The sequence below is a fragment of the Astatotilapia calliptera genome, chromosome 17 (assembly GCF_900246225.1).
Source record: "Astatotilapia calliptera chromosome 17, fAstCal1.2, whole genome shotgun sequence".
Taxonomy (NCBI): domain Eukaryota; kingdom Metazoa; phylum Chordata; class Actinopteri; order Cichliformes; family Cichlidae; genus Astatotilapia; species Astatotilapia calliptera.
In genome coordinates, this window is record NC_039318.1 from 29263753 (window position 1) to 29284497 (window position 20745).

The window sequence follows — 20745 nt, forward strand, 5'->3', positions numbered from 1 at the left end:
AATCGTGCTGATGAATGAAGATAGGCACCATGAAATGAAGGGCAAAGGTTTGATGCAAAACAAAAAAAGAACAGCCATGTGTGTGTTTTTGTGCACGGTGCGCCACAAGAGAGTTTAATGTGCCACACGGCCGGCGTTCAAGCTCTACAGCCAGTGATGGAGTTTAACTGAATGCTTGTTACGCTCTAATTACAACATGGGTTGTCTGCTGAAGGGCAGGCTCCCTCTGTGTGCAGCAGGTGTCAGCTCAGTCGTCACTTGTCTGTAAATATCTATGAATGTCGGCGTGATTTGAAGATCAGGGTATTTTGGTTTTTAAGGTGTTATTAGAAGATGAGTATTCTAAGTGTGGTCTATTGGCCAATGACCACCTCTGATAGCACATTATGTTGCCCATAAAGTACTGTAATATATTTAGCCCACGCATAGTTGATGTAGTGAAATGGCAAAGAAAAAGTACACAGACAATTACATCAAGGGTCAGGAAATGTATCAGTCTTCTCACTAACGATTCAAAATCTTCAAACCAGTCCAAAGAGGACAATTAGCAACATTAACCACCCGCCTCTGAACAATAAAGTGTTCGACATGCACATTTTTCCTGTAAAGCCCTCCATCACAAGCTAGCTTCCAGAAGTGGTAGTCATTCATCAAACCTTCGAGAGCCATGGATTAGAAGATGTGAAAGTTGCATCCAACCTCCGTCTACTTCCCCTTAATCCACTGACACGCAGTAGCGTTGTATGACGCCGATAAAGATCAGCCGAAAGATTTCAGTTACTCTTACGTAGTCATAAGATAAATTGCACTTCAGTGAACATGTGGGACTCACAGGTGTCCATTACTTTCACTGGTTAATATGGCAGGAGTGAGTTTGTGCTGACAGATTGTAAGCAGATGTCTTGGTCTCAGTAGCTAAGCATAGAAATGGATTTACTGTAAAGAACCACAGTGAGCACAAAGCTGCAGCTTTGTCACACTTCTTTGTGTGTTTCTGTGTGTGTGTGTGTGTGTGTGTGTGTGTGTGTGTGTGTGTGTGTGTGTGTGGTCTCATGGGAAGAGCAAACTCCCGCACACCATAGATAATGCATTTTTACACTTTTCTTATTAGTCACAGTGTGTGTTTTTAAGTGTGTGTGTGCGAGCGTCTGAGCGACAGACAAAGAGAAAGAGAGGTGAGGGAGCGGGAGAAGTTTTTTTAGAGGGAAAAAAGGGAGCGAGAAAAAGGGGGGAATATGTCAAGAACAGATCCTCATTCTGTCATGCAGTAGTCCCACCTGCCCTTCTCTCCGTCTTGCTCTCTCTTCCCCTCTTACTTCCTTTGTCTCTCTACCTCCCTTTCCTGTGTCTGCTTCCCTGCCTCTCCTTCTTCACGTCTCTTTGATTTGTTTTCCCTCCAAATCCTCCAGTTATTTTATTCCCTTCCCTGTCAATGCTGTGTATGTGTGTGTGTGTGTGTGTGTGTGTGTGAGTGTGTTTGCCGTCTCGCTGTCTTTTTTTTTTAAGCCTCTCTGATGTACAACAGCTCCTTGAGGGGAGCTTTTCTCTCCCTCTCAAACACTCAAGCACACACACACACAGATATCCTATGCACCAGCTTTAACCTATTTCCCTAACACTTGCCTCAGATGGTCTCTCATCCCGTCTTCTCTCTCCATGCTAAATTATTCATGTCCAGCATCTCTGACCCACTTCCATTATAGTTTAAGACACAGACTCTGCTCTCAAAAAGTTCTTGCCCAAAAAATCCTGCTGTTCTCACTGTGTTGTTATACATCGGGCTACTTTAATCTAGGCAGCGTCAGTCAAACATAAAACAAAGTCTCTACCAAATCAGGCTCTGGCTGCTGTGCTGACGGCAAGCGGATCATTTTTTCACTCATTATTATTTTTCTCAGTTTTTATAGGCTTGATAAAAACGTATGTTTTCCAGATCAGTAAACAGGATTTGGATTTTGGCATTGAATTAAAGCTTCGAGGCCATTCTCAGCTGTAATTCCCGATAATCATTTTATCATTCTTCTGCCTTTTCAGCATAGCGTTATCCCTTTGATGTGTTTATTGCAGCCCTAGAGAACTGTTTCAAAGTTTTGATCGCACATTACCACGTCGGTAGGTGTCGATAATTTTCCCTAATAACCTCAGTTGTATAATGTGGTGAAGTGAAACTTTGTGTTGGCCCTTCTGCAGGAGAGCGCTACAGTAAATAGTTTACTATAAACCAGAGATTTATTGGCTTAACTTTGATGGTCCACACATGGCAGGCCAGTAGTAACAAATGTTTCATAAAACCTGCTCCGATGTGTGCGTTCGTTGCACTGTGTTTTCTCTTGTAGGGTTATAAAGCAGAGTGTTTGTGTTTGGGAGTTTGTGTAGTGTACTGCAGTGCAGTCTAAGAGCAGAGGGCAAAGTGGAGCAAAGGCTTGCGTTACAGGAACTATTAACTCCATGTCAGATATAAATCTGGCTGTATATATTTAATGTATAGTGTGTGTGTGTGTGTGTGTGTGTGTGTGTGTGTGTGTGTGTGTGTGTGTGTGTGTGTGTGTGTAAGAGAGAGAGGCTGAGAAAGTGAGGGAGCTGGGCTTGAAGCAGATGAGTTGTCTACTTGCTGGTTGTCCGCCGCAGGACAGAAGTTGTCAGCTGGGAGAGAAATACTACCCACTCAGGAGACCCAGAAACTGTGTGTGTGTGTGTGTGTGTGTGTGTGTGTGTGTGTGTGTGTGTGTGTGTGTGTGTGTGTGTGTGTGTGTGTGTGTGTGTGTGAGAGAGACAGAGAGAGAGAGAGAAAGAGGAGAAATCTATTAATTTTACATCCTCACGTACAATTAGATTATGCACAGTCATCAGCTGCAGAACCAACCAAAGAGATGTGCTTATGCATGCGAGGATTGTCGGAAACAGAGCTAAAAGCGTATCAGCAAAGGTTTAAAAAACAAAAACGAGGAAGTCTTTTTTTTCCTTTCTCTATCGCAGATTTCTCCAATCAACATCTTAGCACTACCTCTGTTTCTGTGTGTCTGTTTGCACAATATGTGTGAGTTCACGTGTTGTTAGCCACAACTGACAGACAGCTTTATTCTTCTCATTTCTACTTTGCACTCTCCTCTTTGTAAAAAATTATCTTTTAGCTGACATTAAACAAAAATATCACAGCCAATCTTTTGCCCCTTCGCTGCTTCCCTGTTTCTTCCTCATGCACAAACAGCCCATTCTCACTCCCGAGGCGTAACATGCCGACGTTTTGTCACGTCCCGCGGTGTTCCTGAGGAACGCGAAAGGAGACCTTCAGCGTTGTATTCCAGCCCTAAACCTAACCTTATCCCTAGGCCTAACCATAACCTTTTTCCTGACCTTAACCAGGACTGTAATGATGTTAAATAGCGTGTTTCTAAGCGATTTGAAGAAAAAGAGCGAACATGTGTAGATTGAGTCCATACGGTTCTCATATTTCCTCATTTTTCCGAGGTCGTCATTTAGGAACGTGGTGGGTAGCCGAAAACGTAATATGTTGACGATTTGTCACCTAGCGTAAAATTTTACGCTTTGGGAGTGAGAACGGGTTGGCACAAAAGAGAAAAAGCAGGAAACTGGATTTTTTATCATTAGTTAATGGTATGCCTGTTCACACAATTTCCAAATTTCATGTGTCAATTTTTCTCTAAAGTCACCTTCAAGCTAAGTTGGTAAGGTCTGAAATTTTTTTAACCCTGGAGAACCAATGGGGTCGGCTCTGACCCCATTGGTTCTCCAGGGTTAATTTATGTTCTTCAGTGTGATGTGTCTAAGTGTGATCTAAGCCTATCCAATTAGTACCTTATACGTGTCTGTTAAAAACAAAATATCCATAGCACTTGATTGTCTTAATTCCTTATCCAATACAGGATCACAGGGAAGCTGGAGCCTACCCCAGTAGGATATAGCCTGTTCACGTCAGCAGTCTATTACAGGGCTAAAACAGAGAGACAGGCTACCATTCACATCTACAGCAAGTTTATAATCACCAGTCAACCTAACATGTGTTGTTGGACTGCTGGAGTACCCAGGGACAACATACAAAACTACACACAGAAAGGCGCCCCAGTCTTTTTCAGTAGCCACTGTCACCTCATAGCAAGATGGTCCCGGGTTCAAACTACCTACAAGCAGGACCTTGCTGTGAAACTACACTGTTCACCACTGCAGTGCCCTCTTTTTACAGCAGGGCTCAAAATGAGCACATTTACACATTTTATGCCCTGACACATAGACCACAATAAGGAAAATTTGAGAAAAAGAACACCTGATAAAGGTTTGATCATATATTTCTTTTTCCCCAGACAAATTTGTATCGAAGCTGAAGTAAGAAGTTGAAGTTTTATAGCAATGCTGTCGACTTTAGTTTGCCAGCTTTTGCTCTAGTTTATCTGGAGCATCTAAATTGGTTCCTTTGGCCTGATCGACTCATCTTATTGGTTGGTTAGATAAAAAACCAAAAAAAGCTCCGTTCTATGCAATGCAGTTGGATATATTTTAAGGCATCTCTTCAGCCTATAAAACAGAAACCAGCTCACAAATTTGTAATTCTCTAACTTCTTTCATCTTCTGGTGAAGCAGCTCAGAAGTGGCATGGGCAGATCTACAGGGTTAATGGAGAGCAGACACAGTCCTTTAACTGCTACATAAATTCTATAAATAATAAGAATTATCTCAGTTTGTGGAGATTGGAATGAGTTTGATTTTCTTTGTTTCGCTGTTTTCAAAACTTTCCTGTCTGCTTTTGTTTAAAGAGAACCAAAGCACTGATGGTTAACGTGATTATAGAGTGTAATTAACATATTTTTCCGAATCCCCAGTTGCCAGCTAAGTGAATTTGCTGTTTTTGCTTACCTCGAAACTCACTTATTTCTCAACACTGGTCAAGTAGGGGTCGAGCTGGTTTTGCGGGGAGTACTATGCACCAGGGGGAGAAAAAACTAAAAACTATATCAAAGTTTAAGTGCGATTAAAAAGTCTTAACAATTCATGAATATTGTTTTTTTTTTTTTAAAGAAAACGTCCCATCACAGTGCTTGACACGCACCGCGTAATACAGGGGTTAACTCGGGCGTCCCGCAAGCAGCCTCGAGGGTAACCAGAGCAGACAGTGTCACAGAAAACAATGGAGAGCTTTTTTGTTCAGTCGGAAACAGAGAACAGAGAACGGGGATTATTTCTAAAATAGCTCTGTGTTTGTCTTTGAAAGAGACTGGCCAGTATCACACTGCACTGAATCTACTTTACAGACACAGGGGCACACACACATACACACACTTCAGTCATATAGACACTAATGCAAGGAATAAGGCTTTGAATACACACAGAGAGCCTGTGAGCATGCACATACACCCTTACACAAAATACCAATGCAGTAGTATAGGCACAAACACACATATACACATGGCAGATTGCATTAAAGGGCAACAGCATGAAGAGATAATGCAGCGTACATGGGAAGCTGCTTTAGTGTGTGTGTAGAAAAATGCGAGTGATCTAAGACCAGGCATTAGGGTTTGTGATAAAGTGAGGGGCCTTAAGTGGTTTTAGAAAGGAGAGAGCCCCTGTGTGTGTTTGTGTGTGTGTTGGGGCTGGGGTCAGGTGCCTGGTGCATTTGTGTATATCTGCTTACTGTCTGCCTTGTCGCCACAGCGATGACATCATGGCACACGACCGCCAAATGACGGAAAGAATTCCTCCAGTCTTCTTTACAGACAGAGAGATAGCACGAGTGGTGAAGGATGAGGGAAAGGAAATGATGGAAACGAGAGCTGCAGTGTGGGTGGGGAGTACTGATAGAGAATAAGTGAGAGAAATTTTAGATGGAAACTTGTTAATAACTTGTAAAAAGCTTAAATGAAAACATATGGACTGTTTGTAGGACTGGAATCTTTAGTCAGCATTTCCTGGCCAATGAATTACACCGATAGTTGACAATTCCCAACAGTTTACATCCCTTTATGATAAGAAGGCTGTCCAATATAGCGAGGTGGTGGATAAGGGTGGTGGTCATTGTCACAAGCAACCTCAATCTGGTTGCAAAGCCTGCATGCCATCACGGAGCTGCAGTTGTTGGAGTAATAAATATATTTTCCTACTCCAGCCTGTCTTGCATATATCATGTATTTAATTTTTTCCCATTGTTATATGTCTCTAACTTTAACCATGATTTATTTTCCATGACCATAAATTTACACATAAAATTATATTGAAGTGACCACTGGCAAATGTTTTTTGAGAAGACAGTAAATCAGTTCCTGGACTAGACCGAAGCTCTTTGGCACTGAAAGCTACTGTCGGGATTTACAGAGTGAAAAGGTAGTGATGGAAAGGTGTGGACAGAAGTTATTTTTGTGGCTTGTGTTTGTGAGAGTTTCAGGCTAAATCTGGGGAGAGGGGATTTAGGTGAATTATACGTCATCATCTGCAGTAAGAAATATTGATAAAGTGTGTAAGTGTATGTGTGTGTGTATACAATTCCTGATGGTGTAAAAGAAAAAACAATAAGAAAACATAGAAGTAGAGCAAATGTAGGCTACCAGTCAGATTCAGGTTTATGGTATTCTATAAATGTGACATCTACTTTGTGCATCTCCTTACTGTTCATGCTGTCTTATAAATTTCGTCAATGGAATACACGTTCCCCTGTAGACTCCATTTACCTTGCCCTCACTGACCTCAGTGAATTTCAGATATTCCTTCTGTGAGCAGAATGGACATTGCAATTATGAGGTTTTTTTGTTTTTTTTTAGCAGCAGTTGCTATTTACTTCCTCCACTGACACCTGCAATTTCTACCACAGAAAACATCTCATTCTTCTGCCTCTCTGTGGTCTGCGCTGTCATGTTTTTTTCCCCCAAGAAAACATAAATACAGCTCCTACGTTATATTTGTCCGAGTACAAGTTCCAAGCTGTGTCATCATTTTGCACATTAGTAGATGAGCCCCAGAACTTTCCATTGAAATCTGTGCTTTTTTTGTTTCCAGTTACAGTCTCACCCTCATTTTTTTCTGCTTAGTAAATCTGATCCCTTGTCTGGCGATAGGATGTGGGGGGAAAAACGGGCAGGTGGACCAGTATGTGTGAATTTACGATGACAACTCAGTAAACTTATCATTGGAATAGTTTTTAGTGTTTTTCAGTGTTTCTCATGTCATGTGGAAAAGAAAGTAATCATGGGACCAGACTAACCAGACTTTACTGGTAGGAATTTAAGAATCTAAGTAACAGCCAGGTGCTCCTAATCAAATGCACTTCATTAATCAATTAACAGCAAATGCCAGCACCTCTATACAAGCATTCGTTTTGGCAATTTGCTGATCTGGAGCATTTAGGAGTATATTAATACAATTGCAGGAGTGGACGTCCCAGCAAATTCACCCCAAGGTCAGACCGTGCAATGCTCAGACAAACTGCAGAAAAAACCCAAAAGCTACATCTCAGACTTTACTGGCCTCAGTTAGCATGTGAAATGTTGAAGTTCATAACGGTACAATTAAAGAAAAGAATGAACAAATATGCTTAGAAAGTTTCCAAGAGATCTTCACTCTAAAACCCTTCACTCTAAAAAGTTTACACCAGAGAACTTCCGGAACAATGTTCTTTGGACAGATGTGACCAAAGTGCAGATGATTGGCCATAATGCACAGCATCACATTTAGCAAATACCAAACACAGTGTATCAGCACAAACACTTGATATTAAATGGTGGTGGACGGGTGATGATTTAGGCTTGTTTGGTCACCTTGCAGTCACTGAGTCAGCTATGAACTCCTCTGTATTTCAAAGTATCCTCAGTTGTGTCAAATGAGAGGCCAGCTGTCCAAAGCTTGGCCTGTTAAGGTGCTTCAGCAAGCTAATGAATTATGGGATGGAGCTTATTCCATCCAACAATAATCTTTCAGGAATCTAGCTGTGAGAATATTATTAAGTTGTCTCATCAGCATGTTATATATGATGTTATTTCAATGGCAAATCTTTTTTGGTTCACCCACTGCACCATCACAGCAGTGATATTGAAATAAATAACAAGGAATGTGTTTTTCTGATACAGTGCTTTTGTTGGCTTAACAGACAGAGAAAAGAGCTCATCAACACAAAATCCTATGACAGATACCGTGTGTATATATACACTACTGCCAACACAACGTCAAGTAGTCACTGAGACGTTTAGTGTAAAATTACCATAGGATTTAATCCAAAAGGTGTATTCCAAAATGGAAAACTTACAGTATTAAAGAACTAACCTCTTTAACAAGATATTATTCTTTGTTAGCAGACCTTCCTCCATCCTGTTGCTTCGGAAAGACTTGAAAGGGGAGTTACAGATCTAAGGCTGCACGTCCACTGGGACCCTTTCCTCCACAATGTGCTGGCTCCGTTGTCTTTGTTATTTTTAATGATAAGGACAGATTGCCAACAGTGGCAAGAGCGTACTATGTTTTAAGTGCCCCTTCACAGTAGAATCATCCAAAGATTCGGCAAAAGAGTGCTGCACTCGAAACAGTTGTCTTTAACAATTACATAGCAATAGCAGTAGCCACAACCATCAGTTGTCATAAGCATGTGCTTAGCTGGGAATGTCAAGCATAGAGAGTGTGTTTCTCTGTGTGTGTGTGTGTGTGTGTGTGTGTGTGTGTGTGTGTGTGTGTGTGTGTGTGTGTGTGTGTGTGTGTGTGTGTGTGTGTGTGTGTGTGTGTGTGTGTCAGACGGAGAAGAAGGGAGAGCCACAGAGAGGCCCAGAATGAGACAAGTGCATCTGGAATAAATATCATTTTATCACCAGGGGTTTATAAGCGCCTTGTGCTGGCAGGTAACCCTCAGATATGGTATAAAACTAGACGCACTGTTAGCTTTAACAAGAGTAATGTTCCATTAGCCTCTCTGCATACGTGTGAGTCAGAATCTGTGTACCGGTGTTTGTATAAAAGGAAAGGGGAAAGACTGTGAGACTGTTCCAGTGTCTCACAGTCTGGAATGAAAAAGTCCATGTGCTAATGTTTGTATAAAAAGTATTTAATTGATTGGCTCACAGACGAAGAAAAAGACCATTCTTAGTAATAGCAAGGAAAAGTATTTCATAGAGTTAAAGACGCTTATTTTTTTGATTGCATGATGCGTAGTGTGGTATAAAAACCTTAAACTCCTAGGACCTGGCATCCACATATGTGGATATCACATTTTGGGTTGTCTAGACCAAAATACTAAATATTGCTATACTTACGAGGACGTTATACTACCACTGTTCTATTGAAATTTAAAGCGAGTGTCCTCATATGTGCATCTAATTTTTCTCAGAAACAAAAATCAGGTTAAAAAAAACCAAAAAACATAATTCTTTGTTTTTACATTCATCAGGCCCCAATCAGCCCAAATAGCAAAGAGAAATTAAAAATACATGCCATGAAAGAGTGCGGGTCTTAGGAGGATAAAGAAAAGCAATACATTAATGTTTAACTGGCATAAATGGGACTAAATATCAATCTCATATAGTTCACTGATTGCTCTTTATTTTAAATTTCATATCATAATAAGAATTTTAGTTATTTCTAATATCAGCAGGTCTTCTCATGGCTCATAAGATAAAATGAAACACTAATACATGCAAATGACATTTTTACTTACTGAGTTATCAGTAAATATGCTGCAAATAATTAAGGCATCAAACATATCCAAATGATATTTGTCCCTAGTTTGTAGTGTTTGATCTTCACCTGTAGGTCTTTGATCTCCCTCCCTCCCTCTATCACTAAAAACAAAAAAAACCCCCAAAATATTCAAATAACTCATTTTATTATTAAACACTGGGATACCTGACAGCACCTAATTTGGCCAGGAAATTAATCTACCGACCCATGTCCCAGCTTCCCCTGTCAGTTTAGATGCATGATAGGACATTTGTACACTGACAGTTTGGTCCATGAGGTTGACCAAAGAATCTGTGGGTCTTCACACAGTCTAAACATGTAATCTGTCTTCATTTAGACACCCTCATCACTGCATTCCTTGTTGCACCGCTGTATCTCTCTGTGTGTATGTGACAGGGTGAGAGGGAGGGTTTAATTGCGTGTTGAGTAAAGAGAAAAAGCGCTCAGAAATGGAATCTAAAAAATGCTAATAAATTATACCTCTGTCTGCATCAGCGTGGATTTCTGTGCTTTGGCTCAAACATTATGAACACCTCTGCCAAATATGCTGTTACTTTTTCACGTGTTGCCAAAAAAGCTCTGAACTGCTAAACGATGGACTCTATAAGACCACTAAAGGTGCCCTGTGGAATCTGGAAAAAGCTGGAGCTGCCGTTTTCTAGCACATCCCTCAGAAAACCAATTACCAATTTCACTTCAAGTCTAATACAGGGAGTGCAGAATTATTAGGCAAATGCGTATTTTGTCCACATCATCCTCTTCATGCATGTTGTCTTACTCCAAGCTGTATAGGCTCAAAAGCCTACTACCAATTAAGCATATTAGGTGATGTGCATCGCTGTAATGAGAAGGGGTGTGGTCTAATGACATCAACAGCCTATATCAGGTGTGCATAATTATTAGGCAACGTCCTTTCCTTTGGCAAAATGGGTCAAAAGAAGGACTTGACAGGCTCAGAAAAGTCAAAAATAGTGAGATATCTTGCAGAGGGATGCAGCAGTCTCAAAATTGCAAAGCTTCTGAAGCGTGATCATCGAACAATCAAGCGTTTCATTCAAAATAGTCAACAGGGTCGCAAGAAGCGTGTGGAAAAACCAAGGCGCAAAATAACTGCCCATGAACTGAGAAAAGTCAAGCGTGCAGCTGCCAAGATGCCACTTGCCACCAGTTTGGCCATATTTCAGAGCTGCAACATCACTGGAGTGCCCAAAAGCACAAGGTGTGCAATACTCAGAGACATGGCCAAGGTAAGAAAGGCTGAAAGACGACCACCACTGAACAAGACACACAAGCTGAAACGTCAAGACTGGGCCAAGAAATATCTCAAGACTGGTTTTTCTAAGGTTTTATGGACTGATGAAATGAGAGTGAGTCTTGATGGGCTAGATGGGTGGGCCCGTGGCTGGATTGGTAAAGGGCAGCGAGCTCCAGTCCGACTCAGACGCCAGCAAGGTGGAGGTGGAGTACTGGTTTGGGCTGGTATCATCAAAGATGAGCTTGTGGGGCCTTTTCGGGTTGGGGATGGAGTCAAGCTCAACTCCCAGTCCTACTGCCAGTTCCTGGAAGACACCTTCTTCAAGCAGTGGTACAGGAAGAAGTCTGCATCCTTCAAGAAAAACATGATTTTCATGCAGGACAATGCTCCATCACACGCGTCCAAGTCCTCCACAGCGTGGCTGGCAAGAAAGGGTATAAAAGAAGAAAAACTAATGACATGGCCTCCTTGTTCACCTGATCTGAACCCCATTGAGAACCTGTGGTCCATCATCAAATGTGAGATTTACAAGGAGGGAAAACAGTACACCTCTCTGAACAGTGTCTGGGAGGCTGTGGTTGCTGCTGCACGCAATGTTGATGGTGAACAGATCAAAACACTGACAGAATCCATGGATGGCAGGCTTTTGAGTGTCCTTGCAAAGAAAGGTGGCTATATTGGTCGCTGAATTGTTTTTGTTTTGTTTTTGAATGTCAGAAATGTATATTTGTGAATGTGGAGATGTTATATTGGTGTCACTGGTAAAAATAAATAATTGAAATGGGTATATATTTGTTTTTTGTTAAGTTGCCTAATAATTATGCACAGTAATAGTCACCTACACACACAGATATCCCCCTAAAATAGCTAAAACTAAAAACTACTTCCAAAAACATTCAGCTTTGATATTAATGAGTTTTTGGGTTCATTGAGAACATGGTTGTTGTTCAATAATAAAATTATTCCTCAAAAATACAACTTGCCTAATAATTCCGCACTCCCTGTATGTCCAAACCCTTGACATTTTTTGCCTAATTCGTGAGTTGTTGATGCATTCTGGGTTCTTCTTTTTGAGTTTACTTTAACATTTAAATGTCTTAAAACTGTATTTGCAAAAAGACACTTTTACAAAAAGTAAAGTGAAAAGTGAATGTGTTCCACTTTTTACATGTTTTTTTTTTTTTTTGCGACGTTGCATTTTTTTATGTGTTCATGTGCTTGTTTGATTGTGTGTGGCAAGTCTTTATAGGAGCATTATGGGATTGTGGAAAAAACAGCAGCGATTTAGACTGAAAACGGATATAATTTTGAGAATTCTTAACGTTGGGTGTCCTTGAATGTGGTTCTGTCCAATCTGTGGCTGATGGGATGAATGGGATGTGGCTTGGTGCTTCTCGACCACATGGAATGCTATCTATCTGTCAACCAGATCATCCAGGCAGGAGGGAAAGATAGACGGAGTCAAAATGGCTGGAAATGGAGACAGGGACTAGAGAATTGTATGGAAACGGAGGGAGAGAGAGGCATATAGAGACTTGAAAATACATTTTTACATAATTGCTAATTGCAGATAATATCAAATATGTGCTCTTAGCCCTTCTTGGAATACTGGGGACTTGGGAGTTTTGTGTTTACAACCAAGTTAGAAAATATGCACTTTCACGATTGTCCCTATTTTCTCCCTAGTTTTTCATCATTGTCATGTATCTTCTTATTTTAAAACTGTTTATGCAGGAAGAGCCAATCAAAAAGTGCAAAAAGTTAGATGAGTAAAATAAAGACATATCAGATAAGAACCAATGGGAAGTAGACTCACTTGGCACTTTGTAAGGAACATATTGTTTGTTAGGCACCCTTTTACCTCCACAAGTGCCTAAAATCTTTGTGGCATAGATTCAGCAAAGTGCTGGAAACACTGATGCATCTATGAGAGTATGAATGTGTATGAATGTTAGATAGAAAGCAGTTACGTTGAAAAAGCATAGAAAAAAAGTCCTTCTATGAATTTGTAAATGAAGCTGAATGAAGTTATCGCTATACAAGAACCAGACCATTTACCATTTCCAGCATCACACAGTTCTTCCAGGATGTAAATCTCCCATTGCACCACATCTCAAAGGTGCTCTATTGGACTATGACTTGGTGGCTGTGTGGGTCATTTGAAAACTCATTGTCATTTTTAAGAAACCAGTTTGAGATTATATGAGCTTTGTAATGTAGTTCATTATCCTGATGGAAGATGGGTACACTGTGGTCATAAAGGGATAGACATGGTAGACACTCAAGTAGGCTCCAGTGCCTAAATGATGCATTCAGTGTGTGGTCCCCTGCTGCTGTAGCCCATCTGCTTTAAGCTTTGATGTGTTGATGCTCTTCAACATACCTTGATTGCAACAAGTGGTTATTTGAGTTCCTGATTGATGCCATTCTCCTCTGGCATTTTTGTACAGAGAACCACTGCTCACTGAATATTTTATCTTTTCGTGAACATTCTTAAGTAAACCCTGTGCAGGAAAATCCCAGTAGGTAAGCAGTTTCTCATGTCAGCCCGTCTAGCACAAACAACCATACAAAGTCACTTCGATCACCTTCATTCCCCATTCTGATGGTTGGTTTGCACAGCAAGTCGTGTTGACTGTGTCTACATGCCTAAATGCACAGAGTTGCTGTCATATGATTGGTTGATTAGATATTTGCATTAATGAGCGTCTGGTATTTTGGTGAGTCTAAGCAACAATACTGTAAAACTCTTGTTTGCATGCTCTGCATCATAGTCACCATCAAGAGTCTTCCTGTTTTTTCATAATATATAGAGCTTAAGTGTGGTTAAGATGAGTGCGCTCTTCTGGTTGACACATCATGGGTTCGCCATAAAATTAAAGAGTTGCTTCACCCAAATTAGTCTACAACCACGCCGTTGGTTATAGTTGTACTGGTTCAGAGTTTAAGGTGATCTATTCCTGCAATTTCTACATTCAAACAGAAACAGGTGGAAAAGACTGGGCTTTAATCTGTGTTGACACAAAGAGGCATCTTGTGTCCAATGCTAGATTAACCACAGATAGTTTCAACTTTAAGTAATGTCATTGTAACTTTTCAGTGTCATTAACACCACAACTAGACCAGGAGCTGCACTACTGCTGAAACATTCTTAGTGAAAAATTATTTCATAATATTTTTTATGGCGAGGAGCGTTATTAAATGCTTTTAAGAATGTGTGTGAAGCAACAGTTTTCCTTTCTTTTGATGTAATTTTAATAAAAATGAATGCTTTACTAATCACAATTGGTCTCTGCGCAGGCAAGAGGCACTCCTGGCAGCGATAAGTGAGAAAGACGCCAATATCGCCCTGCTGGAGCTCTCCTCGTCCAAGAAGAAGAAAACCCAGGAAGAGGTCGCAGCTCTGAAGAGGGAGAAGGATAGTCTGGTTCAACAGCTCAAACAGCAGGTAAGACTCTGACATCCAAGGAAAAACCAGGAAAGCTTTTTGAGAGGAATGCAGGTTCCAAATCTGGAAAAAAATGTAAATAAAAGCAGGGGGAACACAGGTGAGGTGACAGTGACAAGAGTAGTAAAGAAAAACAAGACTGGCAGAGAGAAACTGAGTCCAGATGTAACCGCAGCACTCCAACCACAAAGGGTAAATTTAGGATTAACCTACCACTCCTACTCTCACCACATGCACACACAGAGTTCTGAACTTCAGCAGAGTTCTGGTGACAACATTTTCTTATGAACTGGTATTTATGTAAATGTTCTGTCCGCAGACACATGCACACTAACACACACAAAACCTTGCATGTCACCTTACTGGCACGGTTAGATGTTAATAAGTTCAAGCACACAAATGCTCACACCAATGTGTACACATTCCCTCAGGCCAAAAACAAGGATATAAACATGACCAAATGCCTCTGTGGTTCCACACAGAGGTCTATTCATACACACACACACTCCCACACACACACTCCATAACGCAGTTAAGGTTCTCGTGGGTCTTTTGAAATAACCAACTCCTTAGTGAATGAGCCTACTGGGAGTTTGGTGGATTTCTTCTTTACTGTTCTCTCCTCTGTATGGCTCATCATTTCTCTGGATGTGATATTACTTTTATTAACTTGCTTAACCAACGAAGTATACGATGAGGTGCTCTATACTTTTTAGTGGAGCTTAAGTTTAATGTCACAGTAGTAAATGTAGATAACTTTCAGTATTAAATTAATATACACCTTAACTTTTGTTTATGGTAGGCCATAAACCATAAGCCATCCTTCTACCAAGGAAGGTTGTGATAGACAGTGGCTAAGAAGCATATTTCTTATTCCACAAGGTCAGAAAACATATAAAGTCTCTTCAGGAAGTTCTGGATGTCCCCTCAGTTGGGTCTGCCTGTAAATCCTCCAAAGGTCGGTGCCCAGGAGGCACCCTAACCGGATCTCTGACGAGACAGCTGTGGCTTAGGGGTGTCTACTAATCCCCTGTGTCTACAAGATTCTTCATTTTGCCCTTGATACATTAATACATTAATTAAGAGTGTCAGAATATTAGATCAAAGTTCTGTAAAAAGCAATGTATGAATGAGTATATTTGGGTCGACAGACGGATTCGTGCTGCGGCTGCAGTGATACGGACGCTGTACTGGTCTGTTGTGGTGAAGAGAAAGCTGAGTGTAAAACTGCAGCTCTCAATTTACTTGGTCGATCTACGTCTCTACCCTGACCTATGGTCATGAGCTGTGGGTGGTGACCGAAAGAACGAGATCGCGGGTACAAGCGGCAGAAATGGGCTTCCTCCGAAGGGTGGCTGGCCTCTGCCTTAGAGATAGGGTGGAAGTTCGGCCATCTGGGAGGGGCTCAGAGTAGAGCCGCTGCTCCTCCACATTGAAAGGAGCCAGTTGAGGTGGTTCAGGCATCTGACAAGGATGCTCCCTGGGCGCCTCCTGGGTGAGCTGTTTCGGGCATTTCCCACTGGGAGGAGGCCCCGGGGCAGACCCAGCTGGAGAGATTATATCTCTCAGCTGGCCTGGAAACGCCTTGGTATTCCCCCGGACAAGCTGGAGGAGGTGGCTGGGGAGAGGGAGGTCTGCTTGGGCTGCTGCCCCCGCGACCTGGCCCCGGATAAGCGGAAGAAGATGGATGGATGGATGGATGGATGGATTTTGGCTTATCTCTTTATTACCAGTCCAGTCCAACGCCTGTGCTCCTTCTAATGCCACAACAATCCACCTCATGTTCCACTTCCTGATTAAGATTCTTGATGTTTGAAAGCATTTGCTTGGGACAGTTATTCCCTCAAACCAAAGGGAGCCAGAGCACTCCACCACTTCCTGGCAAAGAACCATGGCCTCAGACTTGGAGGTGCTGTCTTTCATTCAGGCTGTTTCACACTTAGATGCAAACCACTCCATTGCATGCTGAAGATTACGCGCCAGTGAAACCAACAGAACCACATCGTCTGCAAAAAGCAAGGATACTATTCTGAGGTTTCCATAATGGACACCCGATTCACTCTGGCTAGGTCATGAGATACTGTCCATGAATATCACAAATATGAGCAGAGACCAGGGGCAACAAAGTGTGGAGTCCAAATCGATAGAAAACATGCTTCACGTTGACAAAGGAACTTGTAGCAAATAACCCCAAACAGAGAGTTATGATGCTCAAGATGAGTCTACTTCTATCATAGCCAAAGCTTGATTTTTAGCAGCTAATAAAAGCAGAGACTGTCAGGCTTAACTGTCAGGCTTGTAGCATCATTCACAAGCCCGTTCATAATTACAGCCGAACAGATGTTTTCTGTCAAGTACATTTGGGATTAGTTTTCACCAACTTTGCTGTCAGCTTTGTGGAAGAACTCAAATACTAAAGGTGTTACGTTTCATACATTATACATAATAACAACCCCAGGACTGATCTTAACAAAATTCAGCTGTTAAATTATACACGCAAGTGTGAAAAAACAGGAAAATTACTGTACAGGGAATCCCTTTCTAACTTTTCTCCTTCCCTTTCTTTTTGCACTGTTTTTCTACATTTTACTTTTTTTTTTTTTTTGACCTTTGACCTTTGTTATCTGTTGCACTATCCAACCAGGCTTTCCATTTTATGTTTTGCTCAATTACTGCCAATACATCCCAGACAAAGGAACCCTACAGAAATACCATCCAAGTTTTTTTTTTTTTTAAATTTGATAGTTGCACGAAATGTAACTTTCACTGGTGGAACAGTCTGTTAAACTCGCTTAGATCATATAAAAATGTATTATCTAAGCATACTCTGTGTGTAATCAGCAATCTCGTAAGCACAGTGCACACCAGGCATACAGATATGATAACGACACATGGTAAATCATAACTAAGCAAAAATCGTAGAGCTTTACACTCACTTTAAAACCCCATGGTTCAGATTAACTTGTCATAAAGACCCCTAGAATACAAATGCTATCACAAGACTTTCGTGTTCAATGTTGCCAAAAGTTGACTTAATGTATGGAAGCTCCGAGGTTTCAAAAAGACAAGCATTGGCTATGCAAAAGAAAAGCAACATTTGCACGCCACAGTGTTTGAATAGATGTTTAAGAGAGAAGTGCAAGGTGTTAGAAAGTAGTGTCAAATGAAGTCAGAGTAACAGTCCTCACCCTCTCTCTTTTTTCCTTCCTCATCCCTCCATCTCGTCTCCGTCTCCGCGTTCTATTTGAAGTCATTTATGACACTTCAGGGTCTCGAAGGTGGTTACTGACAACACAGAGACTCAACTGTCTGCAGCTATGAGTGTGCGCATGCATGCAAGGGTGTGTAACGTTTTGCACAGCTCCAAGTCTCTCACTCTCTCTCTCGCTCCCATTCTCTCTGTAGAGCCATAATGTTCAGTCTCCAGTGATGGATCACAGCGGAGACTTCCTCAGTATTCCTGTGTGTACACATGCATCTGTTTGCAATGTTATCAAGTAAGCTGAGGCTTATGTAGCATTTTCTTGTGTCACGGATCGACTTTTAGATGCTTATAAATTAACTGACAAGTGGACAGAGGCAGAGTGATAGCATAAAATTAAAACTGAGTTTTTTGATGAAGAGTAAACTCTGTTTGTCGTAAGGCCTCATGTGGCAGGTAGTGTTTCAGTTAGCAAGCTAACTTTGGGTTAATACTCTGGGTTTGCAGTTTTATGAATGCTGTTCACTTATGCGTGTGTTAGAAAAGTTGTTTGAAAAGTTTTTGAAGTTTGTTTTTTGACGACGACCACTCTTCAGTGAGTCACAGGTCAGAGTTGGGGTGTTTTTTGATGGAGTGCTTAAATACTGTTTCCAGTCTGGTCTGAATTTGGGTTTCACACAGCACAGTAACCTATGCCGCAGAGCTGTCAGACCCCACTACAGAGCAGGTTAAATTCAGAGAATTACATTTCTCGTGCCATGGAGCTGTTTGTGTAGTAACAGGCATGTAGAATTGATCGTACCCTATCTATTATGAGATTTATTATGAATTGAAACTATTTCAGTTAATCCATTGCAAGGTATTAATGCTGTGTACTAATGATATGGCGATTGTAAGCACATTTAGTCAGAACAGACTAATAAACCAGTGAATACAAGCAAAGAAGATTTGTATTTGTTGCGCTTATGCTGCATACGTTAAAACGCACCTGTGTCCCTGAAAGCTTTTCCTGCATGTTAACCTTTGACCCCCAGCTGCAGGAGGCTGTAGATCAAGGTAACTTCAGCTCTCTTCACTCTCCTGTGTATCCCACAGTCTCCTTCCTCTTCCCTCTAAAGCAGTTTTCACACATCTGCTGAAGCCCTAAACATTTCTCAACATACCTGCCGTAAGTGCATGTGACAACCCAAATATATGATACAACTGGATTGGTCTTGCCTGCCTAGCACAAAATCCACCTGTGCCAATGTGAGAAATCCAATGCAATGGTAAATTTCTGATGAATTTACAGCAAATCACTGGTATTCATGGATCCTGGACTGTGCAGTGTATTTCAAATATTAACAACTGATTTTTCCTGACACATATTATGTGTTAAATGCATAGAGTGTATATGAAAGATGCAGTCAGCCTTTGGTTTAACATCACATCTTTGGAGGCTCTACTTTGCATTTTACGGCTGTCACCATCTTGATTTTCCAAAGCCAGTAGTGACCACATTTATACCGTAGACTGAATCTAACATGTAAAAGTAAAAAGTTACCATGCTTCTCACCTCATTTTTGACCTCCATGGCTGTGGGTCAGAAGGTAAATCATTTCATCTGGTAATTGCAAGGTTGTTGATTTGATCCATGATTGCTCCAGTCCATGTCCCAAAGTATCCTTGGGCAAGATACAGAATCCCACAGTACAGGAAAAGGAAGTACACAAGAAAAAAGTGCTTGTGTGAAAGAGACATGTAGTATAAAATGCTTTGGGTGCTGGAGTAGAAAGCTGTTGTATAAGAATCAGTCCATTTATCATTTATGGCTTTAGTTGCTAGTTTGAGGTCTTATCCAACACACCATAGTGTTCATTTTGTAAATTATGGTCCAGCTTGTAACAAATTAAGGAAAAAGCAGTTGGTGTGGCTACCTTGACAAGTCACTGTCATATTATCTTGCAGTGTACTTGGTTTCTTTGTGAACTCCATCTGTGCCACGCACTCAATTTCAAAAGCAAAGAAAAAATAATATTTGTAATATTTTATGAAATGTTACAATAGAAAGAAGAGGGTGGAGGTGAGGAATTAGCAGGATCTCTCCTTTAGCAGACACATGTTTAACAGTTACAGGTCAGGGATGTATGTGTGGCTATGGTCCTCGGTCCAAACCTCTATGGCTGTAATATGGACATTTTTAAGACTTTTGGCTCTTCGTGTGATGATATTGTATTTCCAGCAGACCTGAATGAGATCTGTCCGCATCCATAATGTGGTCCATAAAGGGTCAAAACATATTTAAATAAATCTTTAATCTTTAAATCTTTACATAAATTATTTTTTACACAACAAATATTTGCATTCTTAGAACATATGTCCTGACATTCTAGATTTCCTATTTTGGTTTTGCAAATTAAATTATCTCCATTTTATTTGTGAACTAAAAACATCTTTAATACTATAACGCCCCTGTTCTTCTTTTCTGAATCACAGTTCATAGTGTTCATGCTTTGTTTTCCCACTAAACTCTTCATCACTTCTTGTTTGTAGTTATGATGACCTCCCGTGTTACTGGCAAGTGAAAAAATGTGGATCTAATCAAATTTATAACACCGCCGAGACTTACTGCAATGAAATAATCTCCACAGCACTCAGCTCAAACACGATTCATTATCATTTGTATTTTTCCACTTATTAACAATTTTCTTTTCTTGATATAAAATGGGTTAAGAGTAATCTAATTTCTTATCATGATGAAATAGTTCTTGTCAAACCATGACTCAGCAACTTTTCATTGTTGATAATTGCACAGATATCTACAAAGGCGCTTCTATTGCCACCGGAGAGAAAGGCGAAACAATAATCTCATGTAATGTTCCCCAGAGCGTTATCGTAATGAAATAATTTTCTTCCAAGCGTGGCTCAGCAGCCCCCCCACCCCCTCACTTCACCTCGTTTTCATTTGTTTCTCATTCTTTCAATTGTTAGCGAGTTACAGCCGAGCTGTATGAAGGATGTGTGGGGGAGAAGCGGAGGGGAGGGAAGAAGACGTAGAGAAGCTTGAGGGAGGAGGAGTGAAATAATGGTGTGATGATTAGATTAAGTGAGAAAGAGAGTTGGCACAAGAACAAATGAGCTGAAGTCAGCATTCCTGACAGTTAGCGAAAGAGGAGAAATGTAAAGAAAGGCCAAAGT

General features: G+C 40.9%; 1 protein-coding gene across 17 annotated transcripts in view; it reads left to right on the top strand.

Annotated features, from left to right (window-relative positions):
* LOC113008901 (ELKS/Rab6-interacting/CAST family member 1-like) overlaps positions 1-20745 on the top strand; it is a 150726-nt gene that overhangs the window by 94603 nt on the left and 35378 nt on the right. For all 17 annotated transcript variants that reach the window (XR_003270079.1, XR_003270080.1, XR_003270081.1 and 14 more), the window contains one exon: positions 14219-14366. Coding sequence is in view for 13 of the 17 variants with exons in the window: in XM_026146812.1 (XP_026002597.1) it covers positions 14219-14366 (148 nt within the window). In the remaining 4 variants the exon portion in view is untranslated. The remainder of the gene's footprint in view (positions 1-14218; positions 14367-20745) is intronic.